Raw genomic sequence first — 27,124 nt, 5'->3', positions numbered from 1 at the left:
GCTATTGTATAAGCTTCACCGATCTTTAGTATGTAGGGTAGATACGAAAATAACGCCTTCAAGTCAAACTTATCACTAGAAATATGATGTAAATTATTTTTATCTTGCAGGCAGGAACGGAGGAACTGTGTTTAAATTTCAGACTCAAAGCTCCTCATGCCTGACTTTTTCTGGAGTTGGTTGGAGTCTAATCAGAACTGATATGGATTTGATTGGCCAACAAGCTTTTATTTGGTTGTTCCCTTTGTGTTTATTGTCTCCCATAGCCATCAGCTCCATCCTATTTTTAAAGAGTGCATGTAAAACCGTCACGTTCACCTTTCAAGATTATTTCAGTCTTAGAATCGCCAGTTTCGCCTCCAGCATGGCGTTTCGCAGCACGCATCATGTAAACAAGCCGCGCTTGTTTTCTGTCTCAGGGTCGATTCTCTTGGCTCGGCTCTGGAGCTCATGGATTCCACCGAGCACAACATTGCAGAGATTTCCGAGCATCTCGACAAGTTCATCAAGGAACCCAAAGATGTTAAAGGATATACACTGATCAGTGCAAACATCCTGAAAGATGTTAAGGTAGGAAATTAGAAGACAATTCAGGGGGTATATTTACCATACATTTGAGAAAAAAGCTCTTATCACAGGCCTTTTAGTGAATATTTGGATATTTGTTGGTGGATTTAGCTGACAAATCTACTGACGGTGTCGTGCAACTGTGTTCTTTACAGGATTTGGATGAGAATATCCAAACCCACGTGGACCGCCTGTCTCGGTTTGACTCGGAACCAAGCCACCTGGACCTACGTGACCGGTCTCCTCTCACCCAACTCGTGCTGAACCACAGATCCAGCCTGGATCGTCTCCGACAGCAAGTGCGCAAGAGCGAGGCGGCAGCTCGCGCACTAGACCGCTTCCTTGCATCGCTGCGCACTTTAGATCAGGATGTCTCGTTTGTGCAGAGCGCTCCCTGTGCCGATGTATTGGTGCTGCAAGACAGCAGGTCCAAACTATCTCTGATCAGGAAGGGAGCAGCAAGCCTGAGTGATAAAGCACCACAGTTGGATCAGCTCCTTGGCGGAGCCCAGATGAAGGTGACCCAAGAGGGAAGCTCCGTGACCTGTCTGGATATGGTGGCGGTCCTGGTACGGAAAGTGGAAGACGCTGACGACAAGCTGATTATCCAGCAAGAAGAGCTTCAGAAAGAGCAGCAGAGCAAGGGACTCGGGATGAGGAAGAAGACTCTGCTGGTAGAGCTGAAGAAGGTGCAGGGCGTGGCAGAGAAGCAGGGGCTAAAGGAACCCACCATGCCGGCTGTACAGCACCGGTAAGAACTGTTTTTGAATGTTGGTTGTAGGAGCCATAGGAGGAATTTCTGTTTATGCTTTGTTGACTTAACATATAATTTGCAATTTTATTTTGTTACGTTAAGAACTGATTTAGTATTTCATCTCATCTCATTATCTCTAGCCGCTTTATCCTTCTACAGGGTCGCAGGCGAGCTGGAGCCTATCCCAGCTGACTACGGGCGAAAGGCGGGGTACACCCTGGACAAGTCGCCAGGTCATCACAGGGCTGACACATAGACACAGACAACCATTCACACTCACATTCACACCTACGCTCAATTTAGAGTCACCAGTTAACCTAACCTGCGTGTCTTTGGACTGTGGGGGAAACCGGAGCACCCGGAGGAAACCCACGCGGACACGGGGAGAACATGCAAACTCCGCACAGAAAGGCCCTCGCCGGCCACGGGGCTCGAACCCAGGACCTTCTTGCTGTGAGGCGACAGCGCTAACCACTACACCACCGTGCCGCCCCGATTTAGTATTTCTATATCTAATATAATTTCATGTTTTGAGTATGTGAGAGTATATGTGAGTGTGTGAGCCCTCTATAGGTCAAAGGGGTGATATGCCAGATGGTATATAGTGTGTCATCCTGACGCCAGGGGGAGGGTTTTTCGGTGATGCGCATACCATCATAGACTGTGGCATGGCGTGCGTGGAAAGGAAAGAACAATGAATGGACATTGCTAGAACTAAGGAACCTGGAACCGTTTGAATAGTTTAAGTTTCTTTATTTTTGTATAACTGATTGTAACTAATAAATCACCATTATACTTTATTTTTGTTTCCTGGACTATTTCCACGAGTCGAGTGATCACACTGAATCCCAGATGTAATGCTCAAACAAATGTCAATGGGACTCTCAAACATCACGGTTTTGAGCTTACATTTGTTTACTCTCACTTTAAAAAAAAAAAAAAGATAATATATCTGGGCTGTTTATGAAAATGGTTGTCAGTCTAAACATGGGCCTCCTGTGTGTTTTGTGTATCTGGTAGGATTCGTGCTTTGTCAGATCTGGAGAAGCATCTGAACTCGCTGCGTCCAGAGTACAAGAGTATCAGAGAAACTGCTTCAAAGCTTTCTCCAAACACAGAGCAGCGTGATGAGATGGAGTCTGTCTGGGAGGAGACCAAGAGAGCTGTTGCTGAAAGGTGACGAGGAAAGGGTCAACAGATCGTGGAAAATAGCAGCAGTTTCAAGAGCAATAGCCGGCCAATAGTTGTTCATCTAAAATCTAAGGACTAAAACACTTGTGTTGTTTCAGCTCAGTGATTAACAGTGTGTGGTGATGAAGCGGATTACACTTAACACCACAAAGTTTATTATTTTCCTATTTCCACAACCTACAGTGTTTTACCCCTTCAGCATTTTGCCAATGATTTCAGTTTTTTTATTATTATTTATTAACAAACACCTCATACCGTACTTTTTAACTGATTATACAGTGCTGAGCGTAAATGAGTGCACCCCGTTTGAAAAGTAACATTTTAAACAATATCTCAATGAACACAAACAATTTCCAAAATGTTGACAAGACAAAGTTTAATATAACATCTGTTTAACTTATAACGTGAAAGTAAGGTTAATAATATAAACTTAGATTACACATTTTTTCAGTTTTACTCAAATCAGGGTGGTGCAAAAATGAGTACACCTCACAACAAAAACTACTACATCTAGTACTTTGTTTGGCCTCCATGATTTTTAATGACAGCACCAAGTCTTCTAGGCATGGAATGAACAAGTTGGCGACATTTTGCAACGTCAATCTTTTTCCATTCTTCAACAACGACCTCTTTTAGTGACTGGATGCTGGATGGAGAGCAATGCTCAACTTGTCTCTTCAGAATTCCCATAGGTGTTCGATTGGGTTCAGATCAGGAGACATACTTGGCCACTAGGGCTGTAACGATACACCCAACTCACGATTCGATTCGTATCGGGATTTTTGACCCACGATTCAATACACCCACGATTTTTTAAAAAATGTTTTTTTAAAGTAGTAAATTTGACTTATTAACATTTACTTACTTACATTAACGATTTAATAACAAATAATTCAGACCACTGCAGAGAATGAGTAATATGTATGCAAAAATGAACAAATGTATATCCAAAGATTGTTTTATTTCTCAAAGTAATACTGTTGAGCCGGAAGCTCTGTTTTTTACGGTTCTGAAAAAGTCATTTTTCCAAATCGTGTAAATCCGTTAAGATTTTTTTTGGGGGGGGGTGGCTCTCTCACTGTCTCACTCTCATAGGGCCAATGATTTTCTGTGATCGCGGAAAACAGATGGAAATTACGGAATTTTTAGGGTGAAACATTGCTCGCGTGTCAAAATGTAACTGCCGCAGAAGGCTTCCGCCCAAGCAGACATGCCTTCAGTGTTGCCAGATATTGCTAACGTTTTCCACCCCAAAATATGTTCAAAACCAGCCAAAAAGCACCTAAACCTGCCCAATCTGGCAACACTGCATGCCTTTCCGGTCAAGTGATTGTGATTGGCTTGTGGCACACCTAGCCAGCCAATGAGCTGCTTGTTTACAGATTCGCTCCCCGCGTCGCAACCAGAATGGCGACCGCTTAAAAGAAATGAATGCTCTGCCAGTGGCGAGTGTGGACGTTGCGTGACTCGCAGAAGATTGTCGCAGGTCGGCGAAAAAACGACTTACTAATAGATATAAAAAAAAAAAGTAATTTAAGTAAGTTTAAAATGTAATTTAAATAAAAAGTAAAGTATTCATAAATTGAAGTTTGGAAGCGCCTCTGTTTTTGGGCTGAGGAGAAGTTTGAAAGGGTGTACCGCGATTCTGCCTTCTTGTATCGCGACACGGATCGTGGCTCTGCGTATCGCGATTTCGATTTCGATACGCATATTGTTACAGCCCTATTGGCCACTGAATCACTTTCACCCTGTTCTTCTTCAGAAATCCAACAGTGGCCTTAGATGTGTGTTTAGTCATGTTGGAAAAGTGCACGACGACCAAGGGCACGGAGTGATGGTAGCATCTTCTCTTTCAGTATAGAGCAATACATCTGTGAATTCATGATGCCGTCAATGAAATGCAGCTCCCCGACACCAGCAGCACTCATGCAGCCCCACATAAGCACACTGCCACCACCATGTTTCACTGTAGGCACCAGGCATTTTTCTTTGTATTCCTCACCTTTGCGACGCCATACAGTTTTGAAGCCATCAGTTCCAAAAACATTTATCTTGGTCTCATCACTCCAGAGTATAGAGTCCCAGTAGTCTTCATCTTTGTCAGCATGGGCCCTGGCAAACTCTAGGCGGGCTTTTTTGTGCCTGGGCTTTAGGAGAGGCTTCTTTCGTGGGCGGCATCCATGCATGCCGTTCCTCTGCAGTGTACGCCGTATTGTGTCACGGGAAATAGTCACCCCAGTTTGGCTTTCTACTTCTTTAGATAACTGCAGTGAACTCGCACGCCGATTTTCTTCAACCCTTCTCATCAGAAGACGCTCCTGTCGAGGTGTTAACTTCCATGGACGACCTGGACGTCTCTGTGAGATGGCTGGAGTTCCATCTTTCTTCAACTTTTGTACCACTTTTGCTACAGTATTCTGACTGATAAGTAAAGCTTTGCTGATCTTCTTGTAGCCTTCACCTTTGTGGTGGAAAGAAATTATTTTCTTTGGGGAATTCTGAAGAGACGAGTTGAGCATCGCTCTCCATCCAGCATCCAGTCACTAAAAGAGGTCGTTGTTGACGAATGGAAAAAGATTGATGTTGCAAAATGTCGCCAACTTGTTCATTCCATGCCTAGAAGACTTGGTGCCGTCATTAAAAATCATGGAGGCCAAACAAAGTACTAGATGTAGTAGTTTTTGTTGCGGGGTGTACTCATTTTTGCACCACCCTAATTTGAGTAAAACTGAAAAATGTGTAATCTAAGTTTATATTATTAACCTTACTTTCCCGTTATATTAAACTCTGTCTTGTCAACATTTTGGAAGTTGTTTGTGTTCATTGAGATATTGTTTAAAATGTTACTTTTCAAACGGGGTGTACTCATTTACACTGAGCACTGTAGTTATATTTAAGCTGCAATGTTATTTCCAGGGAAAGCAGCGATAAACACTTCAGCCTCTCTTAATATATCTTGAAATTAAGACAACCAAAAAAAAAAAAACCAAAACCAGTTCGTCATGTTACAGCTTGACCACTGACTGATACAAAGTGCAGACACGGGAGACTCTTCCCGTAAATCAAGACACTAAGGCCAAGTTTACATTAGACCGTATCTGTCTCGTTTTCTTCGCGGATGCACTGTCCGTTTACATTAAAACGCCTGGAAACGGGAATCCGCCAGGGTCCACGTATTCAATCCAGATCGTGTCTGGTCCGGTGCTGTGTAAACATTGAGAATACGCGGATACGCTGTGCTGAGCTCTAGCTGGCGTCGTCATTGGACAACGTCACTGTGACATCCACTTTCCTGATTCGCTGGCGTTGGTCATGTGACGCGACTGCTGAAAACCGGCGCGGACTTCCGCCTTGTATCACCTTTCATTAAAGAGTATAAAAGTATGAAAATACTGCAAATACTGATGCAAATACTGCCCATTGTGTAGTTATGATTGTCTTTAGGCTTGCCATCCTTCCACTTGCAAGTGGTAAGTGACGCGCATGCCCGACATGCACTGAGATCACACACACAGCGGCTCAGTCCCGAATCACTGCTCGTGCGCTCCACTCGTGCGCTCTGTGAGCTGCGCAGGGCCGGAGTGCGCACCCTCCAGAGGGCACTCGCTGTTCAGGGCGGAGTGATTTGGAGCGCAGGATGCCTACGGAGCCGAGCGTATCCGTGTATTGGCGTTGCTGTGTGCACGCGAATCGTGTATTGGCGTTGCTGTGTGCATGCTAATCGTTTTAAAAACGTTAATCTGATGATCTGCTGATACGGTCTAATGTAAACCCCTCCTAAAAAACACATGGTGAGTTTATCCAGCCACAGGCCAGGCCGAATGAGCTTACGCAATCACGCGCCGTCCGTCCGTCCACAATTTACAAAAATTGCTGCTACTCCTACAGGATTGATCGGATTTCAATCAAGCTCACAAACAGTGTTCCCCAGGTGGTCAGTATGAGCTACAGCCTCATTGAGGCTATTTTTTATTTGTTGAATAAGAAGACTCTTCAGCTTTAGATTTTGGGGCGCGTCTACCATGCAAGTCCGACATGTTGTGTTTAACTTCCACAACATTAAATGTAACTGTAAACAGCTAAAAAAGTATGATATTTTGTTCTTTAATAAATAAAAGATGTAATTGTTGGCAAACTGTTGTGGTAGAAGAGGATTAAAATGCATGAGGATGTGGTGTTGGAGGAAAATCGTCAACTTTGGTGTAGTGACTGTAAATCCGCTTTGTCACACCACCCCATCGTTGATTTATTTCTCTCAAAGAGCATGACCTGGAATGTTTTATTCCTTACATAAAACAGATAGATAGAACAAGTAGTTTGGGTGATATTTAAAAAAAACACTCCTTTATCCCATGGAGGAAGGAGGTGAGAGCAAGAGGAAGGTTTACTGCTTCTGAGATGTGCAGTGTGAAGCTAAAGATCCACTGACCGCTGGCACATGCTGGTGTGTGTGTGTGTGACAGGCAAGAGCAGTGCAGCACTCTTATGGAACTGCTGAAGAAGTTTCAGAGCTCTCGTGCTTTCCTGGGCAACATCCTCCAGAGGGCAGAGCAAGCGATCAGCGAGCAGGCATCGTACATGAGTAAAGACAACCTCCAACGCCTCATAGCCAGGGTGGGTCAACATTCGTGTTGCAGAGACACTGCAAAATACATTCATAACACTGAGGCTCATCTGTTTAGGATCTTTTTTTATATATACTACATTAACACTATGCTTCTCTTACCCTGATCACTCAGTCTGTTCTTGAAAGCTCTCGGTTTGTGTAATTGCCCCCCCCCAACATATGAAAGTAAACATTTAAAAGGTGAGCGACTGTTTTTGGCAAGTATTAGTAGTATAGTTAATTTTTATGGATAAATATAATCTCAGAACGACTTTTAAATTTTTATATGGCGTGTTAAAGAAGGCAGCCAATAACAGCGTTCCAGCTGGGTTCTGAAAAATATTCTCCACTTTTTTTTTCTTGAAAAATCAAGTCAAATAAGTATTCCTCACTTTTTCTGATTTTTCTTTTTTCTTCACTTAGTCGTTAATTTTTCTTACTTACCGACATATCAAAGTGGACTTAATACAGGTTTATACCAACCAAACTGGCACAATTCAAATATTTGTACAGATAAAGCTAGGCCTCTCCATTACATATAGAATTTGGGCTCTACTCCAGAGTCTAATAAAGACTTGATTTTGGGCGCTCTGTGCACCATCAAGCTAAAATAAGCATCTTTAGTTTGAGCTTCCTTCAGGTTATTTTCGCATGGAATTATTCTTTTTTCTTTTATTGAGGTTTGCCACAATAAATACATAAATAACAAAAGTGGCAGGAGAAGAATACAGGGCAAAGCCCCAATTAATATTCAACCCCTAACAAAATACAAAACATTACAAAACATATTTAGATGATTAAAAACAAGAAAAACAATAAATATAAAAAATAATTATCAATTGACTAAGTAACAAAAATGTCCAAGTTAAATAAATGTAGGTCATGGTGCCCGGTATGAGTACAATCTTGAATTATAATGGCTACAAAGTAGTTTTTTGAACTCAGGAACTGACGTAGACTGCTTTATATAACTGGGGAGACTGTTCCATAATTTTATAGTTCGAGGAAAATATGAGTTAGTGAAATAATCTTGCTTATGCGACGTAAGAGGACAAAAGTTGTTAAAATCATAGTTACGAGTTCTATAATGGCTGGGTGCAGGTGACAAAAAATTGACAAAATTTGCTGTTATTATCCCTTGAATTTGAATAGGAGGACTAAGTCATGTATCTCCCTACAAAATTCTAGAGGGAGTAAATTTAGCTTACACAGCCTGTCATTGTATGTTAACTCTACGGCCGGATAGTTTAGAATAAACTTTGTGGCGCGACGCTGGATGTTTTCCATCAGCTTTCGATGTTTAACTGTATAAGGGGACCATAAAGGCGATGCATATTCTAATATTGGCCTAACTAAAGTCATATACAGTAACTACCTAGTTGATACATCGTAAATATCACGCCCACAAACGCGCTTCACAAGACCTAACACTTTGTTTCCCTTAGCACAAAGTTCCTCAATATGGGTAGCCCACATGAGCTTATTAGAAACAACCACCCCGAGATCGAAAGTTTCAGAGGCTGTTTCCAATACCTTCCCAGCTAGTTGATAATTATTTGGAGTCCCTTTACGTGATCTCAGCTTTGACATGTGCAAAACCTTGCATTTAGGGATGTTAAACTGCATGCTATAATCCATACTCCAGTCATGGAGACAGTTTAAGTCGCTCTGTAAAGAGATGCCGGAACTTGCAGATTCAATAATAATAATAATAATAATTTAAATTTATATAGCGCCTTTCAAAAAACCCAAGGACGCTTTACAATTATAGACAAGGAAAGGAAAAAAAAAAATATATATATATATATATATATATATATATATATATATATATATATATAAAATAAAAAGTAAAAAGTCCACCAAGTAGGGGTCAGGATGTAATTCCCGTGGTGTAGCAGCCATAGTCCCACCAAAAGGCGCACAAAAACAAGTCCCACATCTCCAGCACCGCCGCCGTGACGCCGTCAGCAACATCGCTCGAACACCAAGCCGTGGATCCACACAGCAAGCAGAGAAGCTCTGCCACGCAGAGCGCTGGTGTGTCCCAAACCGCCTGCACAGCCGCCGCGACGGCACCGAGCAACATCGCTCGGAACATCACGCCAAGCGTTAAAGCACAGAGCGCTGGACAACCACGATGTAAATTGAGCAACAGGCTCACTGCAGTCCATAGCTGGGAGCACAGGCATCACCCACGGCAAACCAAGGCCTGGAGGGAACCGACGCCCCAAACTGGGTCCGGAGCTACACCACAACTGGCGGACAAAACACTCAAACAAACACCAAACTACACAAACACACAGGAAAGAAAAAAAAATAGAATAAGAAATAAAATAAGAGCTCCGGCAATAAAGCTTGCTATCATCTGCAAAGAGGGCGAGGCTCGACCCATACTCAAGATACCTTGGCATATCGTTAACGTATATCAAAAACAGTAATGGACCCAAGATGGATCCCTGAGGGACTCCAGAAGTGACGGGCAACCACTCTGAAAATGTGCCGTCAAGAACAACCCGTTGATGCCTGTCCGTCAAGTAGCTTTCAAACCACTTTAAAAGCGACCCAGAGACACCATAACAACTAAGCTTGGACAACAGGAGGTAATGAGGGACTTTATCAAATGCCTTGGATAAGTCTAGATGTAAAACATCAACCTCCTGTCCCCCAGCTAGCAAGTCTAAGATGTGATGATAGACTTCAAGAAGCTGAGTTACAGTAGATCTACCTCGCAAGAAACCATGCTGCAGGTGATAAAGAAATGGTATAAAATATGGATAACAATGTCCAAAGACACAGCGTTCAAAGACTTTTGAAATAATACAGAGTAGAGATATTGGTCTATAATTCTCTGCCAAGGTGGGGTCTCCCTTTTTAAAAACAGGTGAGGCATTCACGCGCTTCCATGCTGAGGGAACAGAACCTAAAGACAAGGACATGTTGAATAATTTACACAATGACGGTGCTATCTCACTAGCAATGTTCTTAAGCAGAGATCCAGGGATACCATCAGGTCCACATGCTTTATTTGGATCCAAGCTCATTAGGACATCATTCACCTCAGACACGGTAAGTTGTATAGAATCAAGCTGATCATCAACGGCGTGCGAAGTCTGGGAACTAGAAAGTGATGAAGACGATACTTGGCTAAACACAGAATGGAAAAACTTGTTTAGCAGGTTCGCTTTGCCCTGACTGTCAGTTATAAATGCACAACCGTCCCTGAGAAAATCAGGAGATGGTTTATCTGATGTGCAGGACTTTACATAAGACCAGAAACGCTTTGGATTTTGAGAAATTGAGGCTTTTAGGTTCTCTGAATATTCTTTTCTTTTGTCAGCCAGCATGGATTTAGCAGACCGCCTGAGCTCGTTGTACTTTAATTCAGCTGACACGGATGGATTCTTACGCAATTTTTTCCTTTGTAAGTCTTTCTTTTTCAATAGAAAACGAAATTCTTTATCAATCCATGGCGGATCATTAACATTCCGAGCTTTGCACTTTGGAATATGCTCGTTAACAGCAGTTAAGAAAAAATCACACCAATTTGAAAAAGAGGCATTGATGGCATTTGGAACGAAGCACATATCCCACAAGGTATTTAATAATGTTTGTATGAGGATTCTTTGCCTTTACTTCAACACAAACCTTGATTTATAATTGAACAGAGTCGAGAAGAATCTTGGAACAACCAACAGTGAAGGAATCCAATATTCTTGTCAGTTTACAAACCGAACACATCATCATCATCATCGTTTCCCATTTGGCCACTTCTTGGTCTTAGGGCACATCTGTTCCAGGAAGCGTCCTTGGAGCAGATGACTGAACTTGACTTTGTCCATCATAGACGTGCGGGCCTGCATCTGATCTACTTGAAGTTCCTCAACTCGTTTCCAAGTCCTGGAGGTGGTCCTTTTGTCGAAAAGTACTTGTTTTTGGAGGGCGTCATTTTCCATACAACATACGTGGGCCATATATTTAAGATGTTGTACCTGACAGTAGTCTTGGATAGAGTTTGACTTAGTTATTTCACGTAGTCGCTCATTTGAGATTTTGTACGACCAATCTAGCTGTCCTTCAACTAAGGTAGCCGGGTTGACGCCTTTTTTCCATTTGCTATGTGGAGGGACATTTTTCCTTGCATAGCCCCCGATACCATCTTCCTTAAAAAAACATTCCATAGTCTCTCGACCTTTTGTAATTCTGAAGTGGACAGAAAAGATGGCTAGATACCATATAATAGCCGGGACCTGACACAGGAAGTGAGGATCTTCATGCGAGTTGATAAATGGATTTCTTTGTCCATTAAACAGTTCTTTAGCTCATCCCACTTTTTACATGCAGAAGACATATTTGCGTGTAATGCAGCTGCCGACTTGTTTGTATTAGTGATTACATGTCCCAGGTACCGAAAAATCCGGACATTCTTGATGTTTACCCCATTCACAGACTCTAGAGTCTTCTTGTCTTTCACAACTTCGTCGACATTAAATGCCATTGTCTCGGTTTTGGTATAGGACATCTGCAACCCAAATCTTGAGAAGGTATTGTCCTAGATGGATAGGACCTGGTCTAACTCCTCAATACTTTTTGTGAAGACCGCCACATCATCAGCATAGAGTAATTCTGTCACTCTTCTCCTTCCAGATGTTGGTGCCCGTCTTCGATATTCACGAGGTGACACTTCATTACGGATGTGGAACTCCACCAGAACTCCTGTATCGGGGAATTGCTTCAGAATTTCGTGCTTTGCACAGCGCATTACAAAATCCATGTAGATGTTAAATATTGGTGGACTTTCAAGGGCACCTTGACGGCAACCAACAAATGTACCAAAGTACTGCTTGGCTCCCTTGATGCAAGCTTTAGTGCCAAAATACAGTGTCCTCAGGATTAATACCACTTTAGGGCACCGCAGACGGATGTCCAACACTCGAAATAGCGCTTCGCGAGGAACCCAGTCATAAGCAGCCTTGAGGTCGATGAAACAGATAAACAACGGATTTTTCTCTTTCTCCAGCATATGCCACGTGATATATATGGCATCGCATGCTGATCGATTTTTTCTAAACCCAAATTGCGTCTCCATAAGGATGGTCTCGTACACAGGTCTTATCCTTTCAACGATAATACTTGCTAAGATCTTTGACATTGTGGCAATGATAGAAATACCACGATAGTTTTCAGCCAGACACTTGGAACCCTTTTTGTGTAAACATGTTATTGATGATATCAGCCATTCACTGGGAACCTTGAGGTACGACCATATTATGTTGATTAGGATGACCAGGTACTCGAGGAGAGTTGCAGATTGGAACAGAATGACACAGCATTCATCACACGTTTGCCACAGGAACTCAGCATGCCACGCTTCCAAAACATAGAGCCTTTCAGTCGCTTACCAGCTGACAGCACTTTCACTTTGGTGTTTATTTATTTATTTATTTATTTTTTTTTTTTTTACACCTCTGTATTACGGACGCTGTCCGATATGCTTGAGGACGGTCGGGGTTCTGAGCCTGTCTCCCCCATGGCTGCTTAAATCATCTTCAGTGCTTGAAGAAGCCCACCCAAAAAACTTCATCAGCTTAGACTGCGCCATTGTTTGGTTCACGCAGAGATGATTACACCACCACACCAGGCCGATTAAGACGCACTGCGATTGGTCAAAAGCTTGGCGCTCATTTGATAGATAGATAGATAGATAGATAGATAGATAGATAGATAGATAGATATACTTTATTTCGGTGTCACTCCACAACACACAATAAAAATGCAATACAGAGGTATATAAATCCAAAATTCAGTCAAAGTACCCCCCCTCCCTTTGACAAAAATAAAAAGTGTTAGGGACCACTCAAAAAGAGCTGTGAGACACCAACTAAAAAAATCATAAAAACGTACAATATGGTACCAAGGAGACAAAGCACAAACAGTTGTTTTATAAATTGGAACTCATAAAAAACAGTCTTCTATTTAGAATAAGGTAGCAGGCTTTGGCACATTCGTTGATGCAATATTTACCAGATAAAATTACACACAATTTAGTTGTATCATCAAAATCATTAAAATTAACAGTATACTTAATGTATGAAATAATTCATCACGAATGTCCACATAGATGTCACAGTGTAAAAGAACATGGCTATTTTTGGGCCCTCGGAGAGATGGGCTTATGTTAAAACTTTTGTAATTCATCACCTAACAGTGTTATCCTGGAAAAAATGTACCTATGAACAGATAATGACCATATAATTACTGTGTTATGAGGAGAAAAGTCTGAGTTGATCCATTTTTCCAGAATGGCTCCTATAGTTACACCCTATTTTAGCTCATTTTGGCCGAAAAGCCATTTTTGGCTTCCTATAGAATGATAAATAAGCATCCCAGAGGCTAACTGATGGCATAATTGAAAAATATGGATGCCATTTAGTAAATATCTGCAATATTGGCTTCCAGGTTTAATCCATTTTAAAATTATAAGCTCCTGAAGTTGGAAGAAAGCACGTTTTGCAAATTTAGCTTTTTGGGGGTCAAAGTTCAAAGGCCTGTTTTTTGGAAACTATGAGGAATTGAAAGCTAATACTTTGCAGAGAGTGTAGAAACATGTAGATCTACATTTAAGAATTTTTCCAGCAAAATCTGAGGGGGTGACCTGGGGACCCCTAGGTGAGTTGGCACGGAATGACCCGTATGAAAGTTAGGGAAAATTAGTCGGGCAGTTATGTTAGGGTTTGAAAAATTCGATCAACTGTGATTTTTTTTTTTTTTTTTTTACCCCTAATAAAAGCCCCCCCCTTTGAAAAATGTAACGCCCCAGGGGCGTTCATTAGAGGTTATACAGTATGACTAATAGTGGAATATTTTTATTTGTTCATATCAGGTTCGTGGGATAAAGGAGGACCTGAATGGCCTCGGACCTAAGATCGAGGAGTTCAGGGCTGTTTGCAGGCAGCTACAGTCTCAACTAAAGAAACTCCCAGACTGCTCAGAAACTCCGTTTGAAGCCGAGGCAGATGCTCTGGTGGACTCCTGGCTGGATGTAAGAGGGTTTTAACACAAGTCTGTCATCCTTTACCGTTCTCTCTCCCGATTGATAGTTTCATATTAAAATCTAGACATGTAAAATCTTGGCAGTCCTGAAGGTTCCATTGCAAATCTTCCTTCATAGTTTTTTTGTGTACTATGCCTACAAAGGTCTCAGAGAAGACGGACAGCTACATGGACAACCTGCGCATGGGTTTGGAGGTGTGGGAGAAACAGCTGATGCTCGGGGGAGAGTTGGAGGTTTGGGCTGCTGCTAAACTCAGCCTTTTTGCCGAGTCAGACCCGTTCAGCAGCGAGAAAGAGATCTTCGAAACGAAGGTTTGGAAACCTACTGTCTGTGATGCAACAAGAGAAATTGTTTGCTGTAACGTGTTACTAATATGTTTGTCTCATTATTTTGGATTTCAATTGCGTTAGGATGAAATCCAGATGAAGGAACAGAGCATCGAACAGTTTCACAGGAAATCGCTGGAGATCCAGGAACTGCTGCAGAGCAAAGAAGCTCCACTGGAGCTGCAGGTTTTTCATCCTTCCAAAGTCTTCAGAATCCTTTTCCTTCTCGAGGTTCTCCGGTGTCTTTTCTTGGCACCTATCAATTCTGTTTCTCATACATGTCCTCAGGTCATAGAGACTGCTCTGAAGAAGAAGATGGAGCAGGTAAAGGAGATTTTCGACAACCACACCGAAGCCTTCCAAGAGCTGCTGAGTGTCCGTGCGCACCTCCTCCAGAGGATTGAAGCCTGTCAAACAGCCATCCAGAGAATACACTCCTCAGTGAGAATGCTCTGTGCTGAGAACAAAGCTCTGCTGCAGCAGCATCTCCAGGTATTACTGTACTATAAATAGTGGAAATCCCTTCCAATTAGTTCCAGTTCCTGTCACATCTGTGTATCGTACCCACTCTGAACTTCTTCAGAAGCTTCAACCAAACAAGACACATTGAGATAAAAGATAGAGAATGCTCACATGATCACACTTTTTTTTTTTCATGGAGCGCCAGTCACTTTTACCAAAACAGGAATCGTCTGTACTTGTGAAGTGCCCAGCAGCCTGATAGGTCTGGATTGTGAACACGTTCTTCTCTGGCTTTCAAACAACTCCAGACCTTTATGATCTACATTGCCTGAAAATGAGGCCAGGGAATTCTCTGAAAAATAAAAAATGGTCATGTAAAGGGAAAGAATGCTTTAGAAGTAAAGTTATTTGATGTCAGTGGAAAGCTAATGCGAGTTGGTCGTCTCACCCTCCCATGACTGCTTCGCATTTTGAACGCTCAGTTGCCCCCTTGATTTATTTCAACACCACCACTTTCTCGTTTTCACAGAACACACACTGTAATCACCCTCTTTCTCAACGGTAGACTGGTGGCATGTGCTGTGCACTACAACCCCCCATTCCAAAAAAGTTGGGACAAAGTACAAATTGTAAATAAAAACGGAATGCAATAATTTACAAATCTCAAAAACTGATATTGTATTCACAATAGAACATAGACAACATATCAAATGTCGAAAGTGAGACATTTTGAAATTTCATGCCAAATATTGGCTCATTTGAAATTTCATGACAGCAACACATCTCAAAAAAGTTGGGACAGGGGCAATAAGAGGCTGGAAAAGTTAAAGGGACAAAAAAGGAACAGCTGGAGGACCAAATTGCAACTCATTAGGTCAATTGGCAATAGGTCATTAACATGACTGGGTATAAAAAGAGCATCTTGGAGTGGCAGCGGCTCTCAGAAGTAAAGATGGGAAGAGGATCACCAATCCCCCTAATTCTGCGCCGACAAATAGTGGAGCAATATCAGAAAGGAGTTCGACAGTGTAAAATTGCTAAGAGTTTGAACATCATATCATCTACAGTGCATCATATCATCAAAAGATTCAGAGAATCTGGAAGAATCTCTGTGCGTAAGGGTCAAGGCCGGAAAACCATACCGGGTGCCCGTGATCTTCGGGCCCTTAGACGGCACTGCATCACATACAGGCATGCTTCTGTATTGGAAATCACAAAATGGGCTCAGGAATATTTCCAGAGAACATTATCTGTGAACACAATTCACCGTGCCATCCGCCGTTGCCAGCTAAAACTCTATAGTTCAAAGAAGAAGCCGTATCTAAACATGATCCAGAAGCGCAGACGTCTTCTCTGGGCCAAGGCTCATTTAAAATGGACTGTGGCAAAGTGGAAAACTGTTCTGTGGTCAGACGAATCAAAATTTGAAGTTCTTTATGGAAATCAGGGACGCCGTGTCATTCGGACTAAAGAGGAGAAGGACGACCCGAGTTGTTATCAGCGCTCAGTTCAGAAGCCTGCATCTCTGATGGTATGGAGTTGCATTAGTGCGTGTGGCATGGGCAGCTTACACATCTGGAAAGACACCATCAATGCTGAAAGGTATATCCAGGTTCTAGAGCAACATATGCTCCCATCCAGACGATGTCTCTTTCAGGGAAGACCTTGCATTTTCCAACATGACAATGCCAAACCACATACTGCATCAATTACAGCATCATGGCTGCGTAGAAGAAGGGTCCGGGTACTGAACTGGCCAGCCTGCAGTCCAGATCTTTCACCCATAGAAAACATTTGGCGCATCATAAAACGGAAGATACGACAAAAAAGACCTAAGACAGTTGAGCAACTAGAATCCTCCATTAGACAAGAATGGGTTAACATTCCTATCCCTAAACTTGAGCAACTTGTCTCCTCAGTCCCCAGACGTTTACAGACGGTTGTAAAGAGAAAAGGGGATGTCTCACAGTGGGGAACATGGCCTTGTCCCAACTTTTTTGAGATGTGTTGTTGTCATGAAATTTAAAATCACCTAATTTTTCTCTTTAAATGATACATTTTCTCAGTTTAAACATTTGATATGTCATCTATGTTCTATTCTGAATAAAATATGGAATTTTGAAACTTCCACATCATTGCATTCCGTTTTTATTTACGATTTGTACTTTGTCCCAACTTTTTTGGAATCGGGGTTGTACAATACATCATCATATCAGTTTCATAGAAAGAGGAGTGTGTATTTTTGACAGTATTGAAAATATTGTCGAATTTCCTAAATACCCTGGTATAAAGTGATGCCACCCAAGCCAAACATGCTTTACCATATCTCGTTTTGGATGCCGTATTGTTAACACCATGACATGAACAAATTGCATCACTGACAACTACGCAATCGCGCTTGCTCTTTTACTTGTGTGGCAAAAAACTATAAAACCAGTCACATGACTCGTCTCATGATCTGCTTCTAATTACAACCGCATGTTCCTGATCAGCACACTCCTCATAAATAGCCAGTACTTTTATTGAATCTTTGAAGTATCACTCCTCCCATTCCATTTGTGGTGATATGGAGTGTTTTGTTTGTTTGCAGACTTTTCTAATGAATTCTGTCTCCTGATAGATCGATTTTGTTGTTGGTTTCCCCTTTTGGATGTGTCTGCTATGTTTAAAAAAAAAAAAAAACATGCATGTGCATTAAACTGCCTAACAAATTAGTAACTGACAACGTGGTTGAGTCTTCAGGGCTCTACATTAACTTTTGAAACCACTTGTCCTGTTGGGCAAGTTGAAAGGAAATTTACTTGTCCGAAGAAATATTTGAGAAAAAAAACCCCCCACAAACTATCTGTAACCCAACAATCTTTGTCATTTGTTTCCGAATTCACAACATATGCATAATATCTATGAATCAAAAGTCATCAATACTTGATGTACTGAGGCAAAAGTTCAAAAATATAGTAAAACAGACTCATACCATAATTCACCAATTATTCTGCTGAAGTTCAGAAGCAATATATTCCAACAGAGTAGAAATTATGAACATAACATTTTAAGAACAAAATAACTATACTATGAGATCCAGAAACACTAACCATTATATATACACAGATCAGTACTCTGCAGTTCAGTAACAAATATCACAAAAATTCACATTACCATAAAATTTACGACTCGATGAGATATCACTAGTTTGGACAAGAGAAACAAATAACAACAATGCTACAAATAAAAACAACTGATAACAAAATTGACTGGTTAATACTGTAAATCACTGATTATTATACACTGAAATCTAGTTATCAAATGACAAGATAATATATCTTGCAGGGCCGCGTTAACCCTTGCCGAGGCCCTGGGCAGACACCCCCCCGAGGCCCCACCCCTGCCTGTTGTCAACTGCGCTCAGCAAATTCACCCCCTCAGACGTGCCTGTCTAACTAGACACAGAAACTTAAATAATGACAGTGGCACAATTAGAAATACTATTGAACGATAAAACTTTATATCCATCAACACCTATTTAATCGAGAAAAAGCAATGGTGAAACAGGCAATTGCATGGTGAAAAAAAATCCATCAGACGTCACGGTTAACAAGTCTGGTTCACTAAAGTTTAGCCTCAAGAAGCCTTTGAATGAGTGAGTCAATGAACAACATGTCAAGAACATATAACCGAGGCCTACAACAGTTTCTTTAGTATTCAGAACAAGAACATTCATTTGGTATATAACCGTTCGTTTTCATTTTGGAATCCAGGCGACTTTTAACTTGTGAAAACAAAGAGCGATAACAAAGAAAAATATCTTGCTTCTCAGAAATAAATCTCAAAATGTTAGGCTATGTGAAACATTTCATCCTTTCACACACGGAATGTCCCAAACAGCAGCGGCACACAGCTTTGCGCATTCAGTTTGTCAGCCATGGGTCAACTTACAAGGGCACTTTCCTACTTTTCTGGAAAGCGAAGTCATTAATTAAATCATTGAACTCAAGCTGGTGTAGCATGGGAAGACATGGTGGACAGTGATCATATTGACAATGACGGGTGATTTATGCGACGGGACAAGGTGGGCTTCCTTACGGGTGGCAAAATGCATCAAAAATGTTATCAATATGATCAAAACTTCTGAAAATATCGTTTCATATTTTCCGATCTTGCTACCTCCGAGACCCCCTAGTGGCCGAGGCCCTGGGCAGCTGCCCGTGAAGCCCATTAGGATAACGCGTCCTTGATATCTTATGAAAACCTCCACACCTCCATTGACTCACAGATGAATGGATACAAATAGTTTCTATTCATCTTCATTTATCAACCCTTGAGTTCTGCTCCATCAATTGGATTCCATCAATCATTAATTTATTTATGAGAAATTTAAAACCAGAAAATTTAAATTACATGTATTTTCATTTTTAAATTATTAATTTTGAATATATATCCTCCACTGATTGTTTAATTATTCAGTGTGGCTCCTGTATGGTATTTAATGGTCAAAAAAAAAAAGATTTCAAATAATCCATAATTATATCTAAATTATAGAGCCCTATCTTTCAAATTCCTAAACTCCCATTACTAATTAGTTAATTAATACAGCTGGTAACCTAATTAGCAGCCATTTGACAGCTTGGTATTTTATAGCTAACTTTCCCCACTCCTACCTCACTCACTGTCAATCCACACGCATGCAGGCGCACATTCCCCGCCAGCACACACTCGGCTATATAACGAACACCAACAACAATTCAAAGATTTGGAAATGACCACACACTCAACGTAAATATACAGTTGAATAATGATCCCGTCAACAAATCCACGTGTATGACACGATTAAAACCAATCATAAACGACCGTTTACTTTTCAGCTCAAATACACGTAGCGGTATTGGCCGGTTTCGCAAGTGGAATATTGCGCATGCACACATCGCTCTTTCCGAATAGAAACATCCGGCGATTCACCAAAACAATATGTCAAGTGAGATGCTTCGGAAATCATGTGAATAAACTGATAAATTTGATATGTAACCCGAATATCAGCGTATTTTGGCACTTGTCCAATCGGACAAGTAACTGAGACGATGAACTTGTCCAACATTAAGTATCACTTGTCCCGGACAAGCGGACAACCGTTAATGTCAAGCCCTGGTCGTCTTATCCCCCGCTGGCTGAAAGGCCCGAAGGGGGATTATGTCGTGGCGATTTCCATCCGTCCGTCCCGGGAAGGGTACTCACCTTCTGAAATCAACTTCTCTCACAATTTTTTGAGGAATTTCATGAAACTTGGCAGGATTCTTTGTTCTATGTCGGTAATATGCTGATTGTAATTTCGTTAAACTCGGTCACATTTTACCAGAGTTACAGCCCTTGATTAACAAAATTATACTTTGACAATTTTATGAGTGTGCATTTTCCTTCTGGAATCACCTCTTCTCACAATTTTTGGAGGAATTTCACAAAACTTGGCAAAAGGCCTTGTGATATGTTGGTAATGCGCATATTGTAATTTCCGTAAATTCGGTCACATTTTACCAGAGTCGCGGCCCTTGATTAACAAAATTATACTTTCACAATTTCATGAAGGTGTGCTCGCCTCCTGACATCAACTCCTCTCGCAAATTTTGGATGAATTTCTCGAAGCTTGGCAAAAGGCCTTGTTAAATGACAGTAATACGCATATTGCGATTTAATTTCATTTGTGAAAATTTGACCAGAGTTTTGACCCTTGATTTAAATAATTTGTATTTTGACAATTTCATGAGGGTGTACGTTCTTCTAAAATCAACTCCTCTCACAATTTGTGGAGGAATTTCACCAAACTTGGCAAAAGGCTTTGTTATATGACAGTTATACGCAGATTGAAATTTCATTTAATTTGTGCAAATTTTATCAGAGTTATGCCCTTGATTATTAACAAACTTGCACTTTGGCAATTTCATCAAGGTGTGCTTGCTTTCTGAAATCTGTTTCCCTCACAATTTTTGGAGGAATTTAATGTAATTTGACAAAAAGGTTTTATCCCCTGCTGGCCGAAAGGCCCGAAGGGGATTATGTCGTGGCGATGTCCGTCTGTCTGTCTGTCTGTCCGTCCCAGGAAGGGTGCTCACCTTCTGAAATCAACTCCTCTCACAATTTTTGGAGGAAGTTCACGAAACTTGGCAGGATTCTTTGTTTAATGTTGGTAATACACATATTGTAATTTCGTTCAATTCAGTTGCATTTTACCAGAGTTATGGCCTCGTTGCCAGCGGGAGATATTGTGCTCTCAGAGCATTCTTGTTAACTTATTTGCTGTTTTAGCATATTCAGTGTATTTTATGATGGTGCATACAGTGTGTTTGGAAAACCTACTGAATAAATATCACATTTGTGACAAGCCAGAGTTGACTAAAAAGGCATTTTCTCAAACTGTCTTTCTTTATCTCAAATGCATTTAGCTTAAATGTTTATTTATAAGCTTGTTTTGGTGAGAAGGGAATTAGAGGGGTATGTGGCCAATTTTTGAGAATAGAAACTCTGGCCATGGCTGCCTTTTTCAAGGCTCATTTTAGTGGGTTTGAACCAGCTACTCAGTGGCCCTAACCATATTGACCATCATCTGTTGCTCCATGCAACTCTCTGTAGGATCTTTCTGATCAGTTGCTGGATCAGGAGGAAGAGGCTGACACTCTGATTAAGGAAGTTGAGCTCATGTCCAGCGTGACTGCACCTCAGGCCCTCGAAGAACTGTCCAAGAAAAGCAGACGCCTCAAAGATAACGTCGCAGTGACTCGGGACCTCATTAGTCAAAAGAAAGAACAAGGAGAGAAAAGTGTTCTTGTACAGTCAATTAAAGGTGCACGTTATTATATGTGGCAGATCACAGAATCCAGGGACACATGTCGGCCCAGAGGCATTTTGAGTTATTGACAGATTCAGAAAGTCCAGTTTCTAAGCTTTCCAATGATGCCTTCCATGTGGAGATCTGACAATATTTGAAGAATGTGTGGCCTTTTGAAAGTGTATACTACTTAAAACAGAAAAGGGAGAAAATCGCCCTCAAAGTTTTCCATCTCAGCTACTCTGGGTGTAGGGCGGGCACATAATGCTGCTCATTTGCATGACATTAAGGAAAGCCCTACCCCCTACGAGCTAGCACGATACTACTTTCATGTAAACAAAGATCACCACGTCAATTTTCCTTCCATGCAAAGTATGCCCAATACAATTATGAAGTACAAAAATAAGTCCTAAAGTATACTTTAACGTTTTGTGGTTGAAAAATTACTCACACCGTAAGAAAGAAAGATAGCACGATGATGACACAACTAACACAACACTAGTTTCATGTAAAGCCTCGGTCACAACCGGCCGTATGTGCTCCTATAGCCGGTCTACACGCAAAAAACGCAAGAAACCCACGAGAGCGCGCGCATGAAACCCACGAGAGCGCGCGTGTGAAAAGCACGAGAGCGCGCGTGTGATGTGCTGATTTTCGAGCCGCAGACCGGCCGCAGAGGTTCTTTGTCATGTCAAACAAACTCTACGGGCGCTTACGTTTTTTCAGGTTGCAAGACAAACTTACGGCCAACGCGCGTCTTTCTCAGTGAACAAAAAAAACCCGCAGCGATTTGGGAAACGCCAAAAATCACACGGCCAAAAAATCGTACGTCCGGTTGTGACCTAAGCTTAACCAAACCACAACACTCTCCGTTACATGCAAAAATAACCACACAGCCTTAGATTAATAAACTCACCCCATCAGAAAGAGAAACGGCGCCTTGCACACACCAATGCCTCCGATGGAATGTAATCCTAGAACGGTCCGTGTATCATCCGATCATTCAAGTATTCCATTCAATCTGGAAAACGAGGTTGCGGGGTTTTTTTTGCTAGAAATGGTGATCTCCGATGTAAATACCGTGTGTCTGTTTGCTTTGCGGTGTTTGCTCCTCTGCGCTCTGTTTAGTAACTCATTCCATAGTGAAATCACACGCCTGTATGCAGGTTAAGTAGCCATGCGCTCAACTCGGATCATACAGCTGATTCGCGGAAAAAAATAAACAAAAGACTTAAATCATCATGTGAATGGCCCATATGGTAATTTACCCACACCCCCCAGCAGGCTACAGTCCTGACAAAAACGAGACAATTTGCAACAAAAAATGTATGCTTTTCCAACAAAACAATCTATTATCTGAAATACTGATTGCATTCTTCAAGATCTCAACTTGCATATGATGGAAAAAAACAATCACAAATTTCGAAAAAAAAAAGCTTCTTTTGCGATTATCTCGGATTCGTTTCGGCCGACATGTGTCCCTGGATTCGGTGAGGGGTCACATATTTCTTTTGAGTGCTGGGTATCTTTTTTTTTTTTTTTTTAAATCTTAATAATCCTTTCCTTTCAGATGAGTGTCAGATGTTTGAGGACTGGCTACAGGATGCACAGCTTCCTGTCAATGAGTGTTTTGAGAACCCAGAGACGAGGGAGGACATGGAGGCGTCCCTGCAGAGACTACAAGTAAGCAAACCTGTGATGATCGCCTTCGAGCTGAAACTACTGTCAGAGCTGCGATGATGGAAAATTAATCAACACTCACTGAGGAATCAGATTTGAGAACTCAACAGTGCTGCTATATAATAAAAATAATTCCAAGACCCTGCGACGTCTGTGCGTTGTATTTAGGATTTCCTGGCTTCTGAAGAAGGTGAGCAGCGACTTGCCCAGGTGAAGAAGGCTTTGGAGAAGAAAGATCAGGAGGAAGTCTCTGCTGAAATGCAGGCTGAACTTTGTGCCTGGCAGCAGGAGCAGGAGGGAGAGCTGACCACGCTCCGAGCTCACTGCCAGGGACGCCTCAGACAGCTGGAGGACATCCTAATCAAACTCAATCGGTCAGGTTCTTACCATTTCTGTCTGTTCAGTAATTCCATAAAATAAAATTGCTTTAAAATGCTTTTTTTTTTTTTTTATAGCTTGCAAGCAGAATATGCCCATTTCCAAGATTGGTTGCAGCAGAGAGAGAAGCTACCAGAGCAAAGGGAAAAGCTGAGACAAGTCCATGAGGAGTTTCTCAAGGAAAGGTAACTCAAGTTACACCATATTTCTTTTCTATGACTTGGAGACATTTGTTTTTATACATTCAGATTAAATTGTCTACAATCGTCTTTCCGGGATGCACTGATACAAATACTGGTTTGATACCATGCTCGTTTACATGTTAGAAAAATGCTTGGATACCAACATCTGATACCACGTGATACGATGTGACGTAAGCCTAGTGTACACTGACGTGCTAATGAACATTTGATATGAACTGACAGTGTGGACGTATTTCACGATTAATGATGGCAGTCAGTTTAAAGCAGAGTGGAAACTGTGCCATCTGAAAATATCAGGACGAACTACAGCATCCTGAAAAACAAACACGTACCTGCCAACCTGTACGCATCTTGCGTAGCCGCTACGAATTTTTACCTCATTGTACGACTGTACGTTTTCACATTAAAAAGTACGCATATCGTCCGAACTCGCATTTCAGTCAAGTTCTCGCTGAAGTTGATACCGCTGATCTGTGAGAAAACTCAAAGCCAGAATGGAACGCTTTGCCCAATCCCCCCGCCCCTCTTCCAGAGCGTGTGGCTCTGCCCTCTTCACCCCCTCCCCTTCCTCCTTCGCGTCTCTGACTTGAGTGCAGCGGTGCAGCCAGGTGGCTAGAGCGAGTCGGGGATTGAAACGTCGGTTAGAGACGTCGTTTTTATATTTGTAACAGAAACGGTTGTGTTTCACGTGTACTCGAGCTTCCTAGCTGTTATTTTGTGCATTTACAACACCAACAGTACAGGCTAGTTCTTCATTTAACTTCGAAGCCGTCACTCGAGGTCGCATATTCGATGCGGTAACCAACGAAACCTGATTACAATTCCTCTCGCGCTCTCATTGAATCACTATGATAAGTACCACTTTATTGATGTGCTCAACAAAACGTAGCGTGTTGTATATCTTAAGGGCAGTCGGTAACTTCTGTCAGTGGTAGCCTAGAATGTTTGCAGATGATGTGAAGTCGAAAATTGGTCATCCCTGTTATGAAAAAACCTGCGTGGTACTGCAGTATCAAATGCTTTTTTATACAGTATTACTGCAGTAAATGCAATATTTCGAATGCAAATGCAATAGTTTGCACATGAAAAAGGCATACTACAAAATACTGCAGTGTACTGTATAATGCAATATACTTCCAACATGTTAAAAAATGCAAAAGTCTAAACCTATTGCATGGGAAATTTGTGCATACCATGTTTTGTGTTGAAAGTGCCTTTTTTACATGCTGTATTAATTTAATGTGTTATTTATTTTGAAAGAGTGGCTCTGGTTTAATTTCATTTCATTTGCACATGTATTTAATGTTTGTTGTGCTTTTCAAAACGGAAGGAAGTTCCGAAGAGCCATCAATAACAGTTTCCCAAAGTCTATCAATAGGAATGTTTTACAAAACTGGACTATGTTCCCAAGGTCAATCAGTAAAACTGGATTGAAAATGTGTTTTTGGGGGCGTCGTGGCTTGGGTGGCTGGGGCGCCGTGCCGTGGATCCGGGGACCCGGGTTCGGTTCCGACCCGGGGTCATTTCCCGGTCCCTCCCCGTCTCTCTCTCCCGCTCATTTCCTGTCCTGTCTCTACACTGTCCTATCCAATGAAGGTGAAAAAAGCCCCCCCCAAAAAAATCTAAAAAAAAAAAAATGTGTTTTTGGTCTGTTGGTTGTGGTCTGTGGGGGCGCATGCGCGCCGGGTTGGGGTGAGGTTGACGCGGGGGCGGGGGGTACTCATGAAATTGTAAAATTGTACTCATAAAATTTTTTCAAGGTTGGCAGGTATGCAAACAAAAGCATCAGTACTTCAAGTCTAAGCATGTTGATACATCTGTCTGAAGCATCTTACATGTGTGTTCAGGAAGCTGACATAAATACAGCTAAATATTCTGTGATGTTCCTGATTTCATGAAAAATGGCATCGATGGTTTTCGAGTCACCTTACATCATATTTCGTTACTGTCTAGCGGACGTATTGAGGCATTCAGTGACTTGCTAGCTTCTGTAAGATTGAAAGGATTAAGAGGAGACCCCTTGCTAAGAGACAGCGAGTCCCTGGTGGACCAGTACCACAGTCTCGGAATTCGTTTGGAGACTCAATCTCAAATCCATAAATCATTGGAGGAGGAGGTAGAAATATTCCATATCAAAGAGGAAAGCACTAGGATGTGGGTGAGAAACTTAAACCAGAATCTGGACTCCTTGGACAAAGACAAAGACGGTCCAATAGAGGAAAAGCTCCCTAAGATTCAGGTATAAACACAGTTGTTTGATCTCTGAGGTCCAGCATCTGTTTCAAATCTCAGGTAGAACATGTAGCTCATTTCATGTTGTGTTGTCAGGCTGTTTTAGACCTACGTGTTGAGGGTGACTCCAAGATGACCGCTTTGAAGATGGATGGTGAGCGCTTGTGTGCTCATGTCGAGTTGGAAGAAAGCGTGCAGCAGGAACTTATCCAGGCCCTGAGAAATATAGCCGATGAATGGAGAAGAGTTCTGGATTTGGCACAGCAGCTTAAAGCTAAAGCTGAGCTCCAGCAGACTCTCCTAAAAGAACTAGAAGCTCTCCAAGATGAGAAGAAGAATACCCGGTCATGGGTGGATGAACAAATGCAAAAGCTGGACTTCCTGGACCAAGGTACACCAAAACAGGAAAAACACAAGAAGTTAGAGGTAGGTTCAAAGCCTGAGATCGGAGGGTTACTGAAGATGTTAGATATATCTGGACGTTCAGAATATCTTCTCTGTATTTTATTCAGGAGGTCCTGAGTCTGGAACAAGAAGGCAACTCAAAATTGATAGCTCTAAGAATAAAGGGAGAGCGCATATGTGCTCAGAAGGAGAGGAAGAGTCACATCATTGAACAAAGCCAGAGTGAGTTGGAGGAGGAGTGGGCAAGGGTTCTGCAAACTGCACGGGAGATGAAGAACCAGACTGAACGTGAAGGTGCTCTCTTCAAGGAACTAAAGAGCTACCAAGACCAGCTGGAATGCACACAAGCTTGGATTAGAAAGCTTAAAGTGACCCTGCAGTCCATGGATAAAGCCTCTCCAGCTGAGGAGATCGCTGCCCAAGCTCAGGTACAGGAAGAACTTGATATTTCTATA

The 27,124-nt window shown here is 41.8% G+C and overlaps 1 protein-coding gene across 7 annotated transcripts in view; it reads left to right on the top strand.

Annotated features, from left to right (window-relative positions):
• syne2b (spectrin repeat containing, nuclear envelope 2b) overlaps positions 1 to 27,124 on the top strand; it is a 318,216-nt gene that overhangs the window by 90,081 nt on the left and 201,011 nt on the right. For all 7 annotated transcript variants that reach the window (XM_060925231.1, XM_060925228.1, XM_060925230.1 and 4 more), the window contains exons 30-44: positions 420 to 570; positions 723 to 1,318; positions 2,342 to 2,497; positions 6,976 to 7,126; positions 14,002 to 14,160; positions 14,316 to 14,483; positions 14,583 to 14,684; positions 14,787 to 14,990; positions 21,576 to 21,786; positions 23,342 to 23,454; positions 23,620 to 23,825; positions 23,907 to 24,014; positions 25,986 to 26,271; positions 26,361 to 26,690; positions 26,777 to 27,097. In XM_060925231.1, the coding sequence (XP_060781214.1) occupies positions 420 to 570; positions 723 to 1,318; positions 2,342 to 2,497; positions 6,976 to 7,126; positions 14,002 to 14,160; positions 14,316 to 14,483; positions 14,583 to 14,684; positions 14,787 to 14,990; positions 21,576 to 21,786; positions 23,342 to 23,454; positions 23,620 to 23,825; positions 23,907 to 24,014; positions 25,986 to 26,271; positions 26,361 to 26,690; positions 26,777 to 27,097 (3,262 nt within the window). The remainder of the gene's footprint in view (positions 1 to 419; positions 571 to 722; positions 1,319 to 2,341; positions 2,498 to 6,975; positions 7,127 to 14,001; positions 14,161 to 14,315; positions 14,484 to 14,582; positions 14,685 to 14,786; positions 14,991 to 21,575; positions 21,787 to 23,341; positions 23,455 to 23,619; positions 23,826 to 23,906; positions 24,015 to 25,985; positions 26,272 to 26,360; positions 26,691 to 26,776; positions 27,098 to 27,124) is intronic.

Source organism: Neoarius graeffei, chromosome 7 (assembly GCF_027579695.1).
Source record: "Neoarius graeffei isolate fNeoGra1 chromosome 7, fNeoGra1.pri, whole genome shotgun sequence".
NCBI lineage: Eukaryota > Metazoa > Chordata > Actinopteri > Siluriformes > Ariidae > Neoarius > Neoarius graeffei.
Note: the sequence above shows the minus strand (reverse complement) of the source record. Positions and strands in the feature narration are given on the sequence as shown.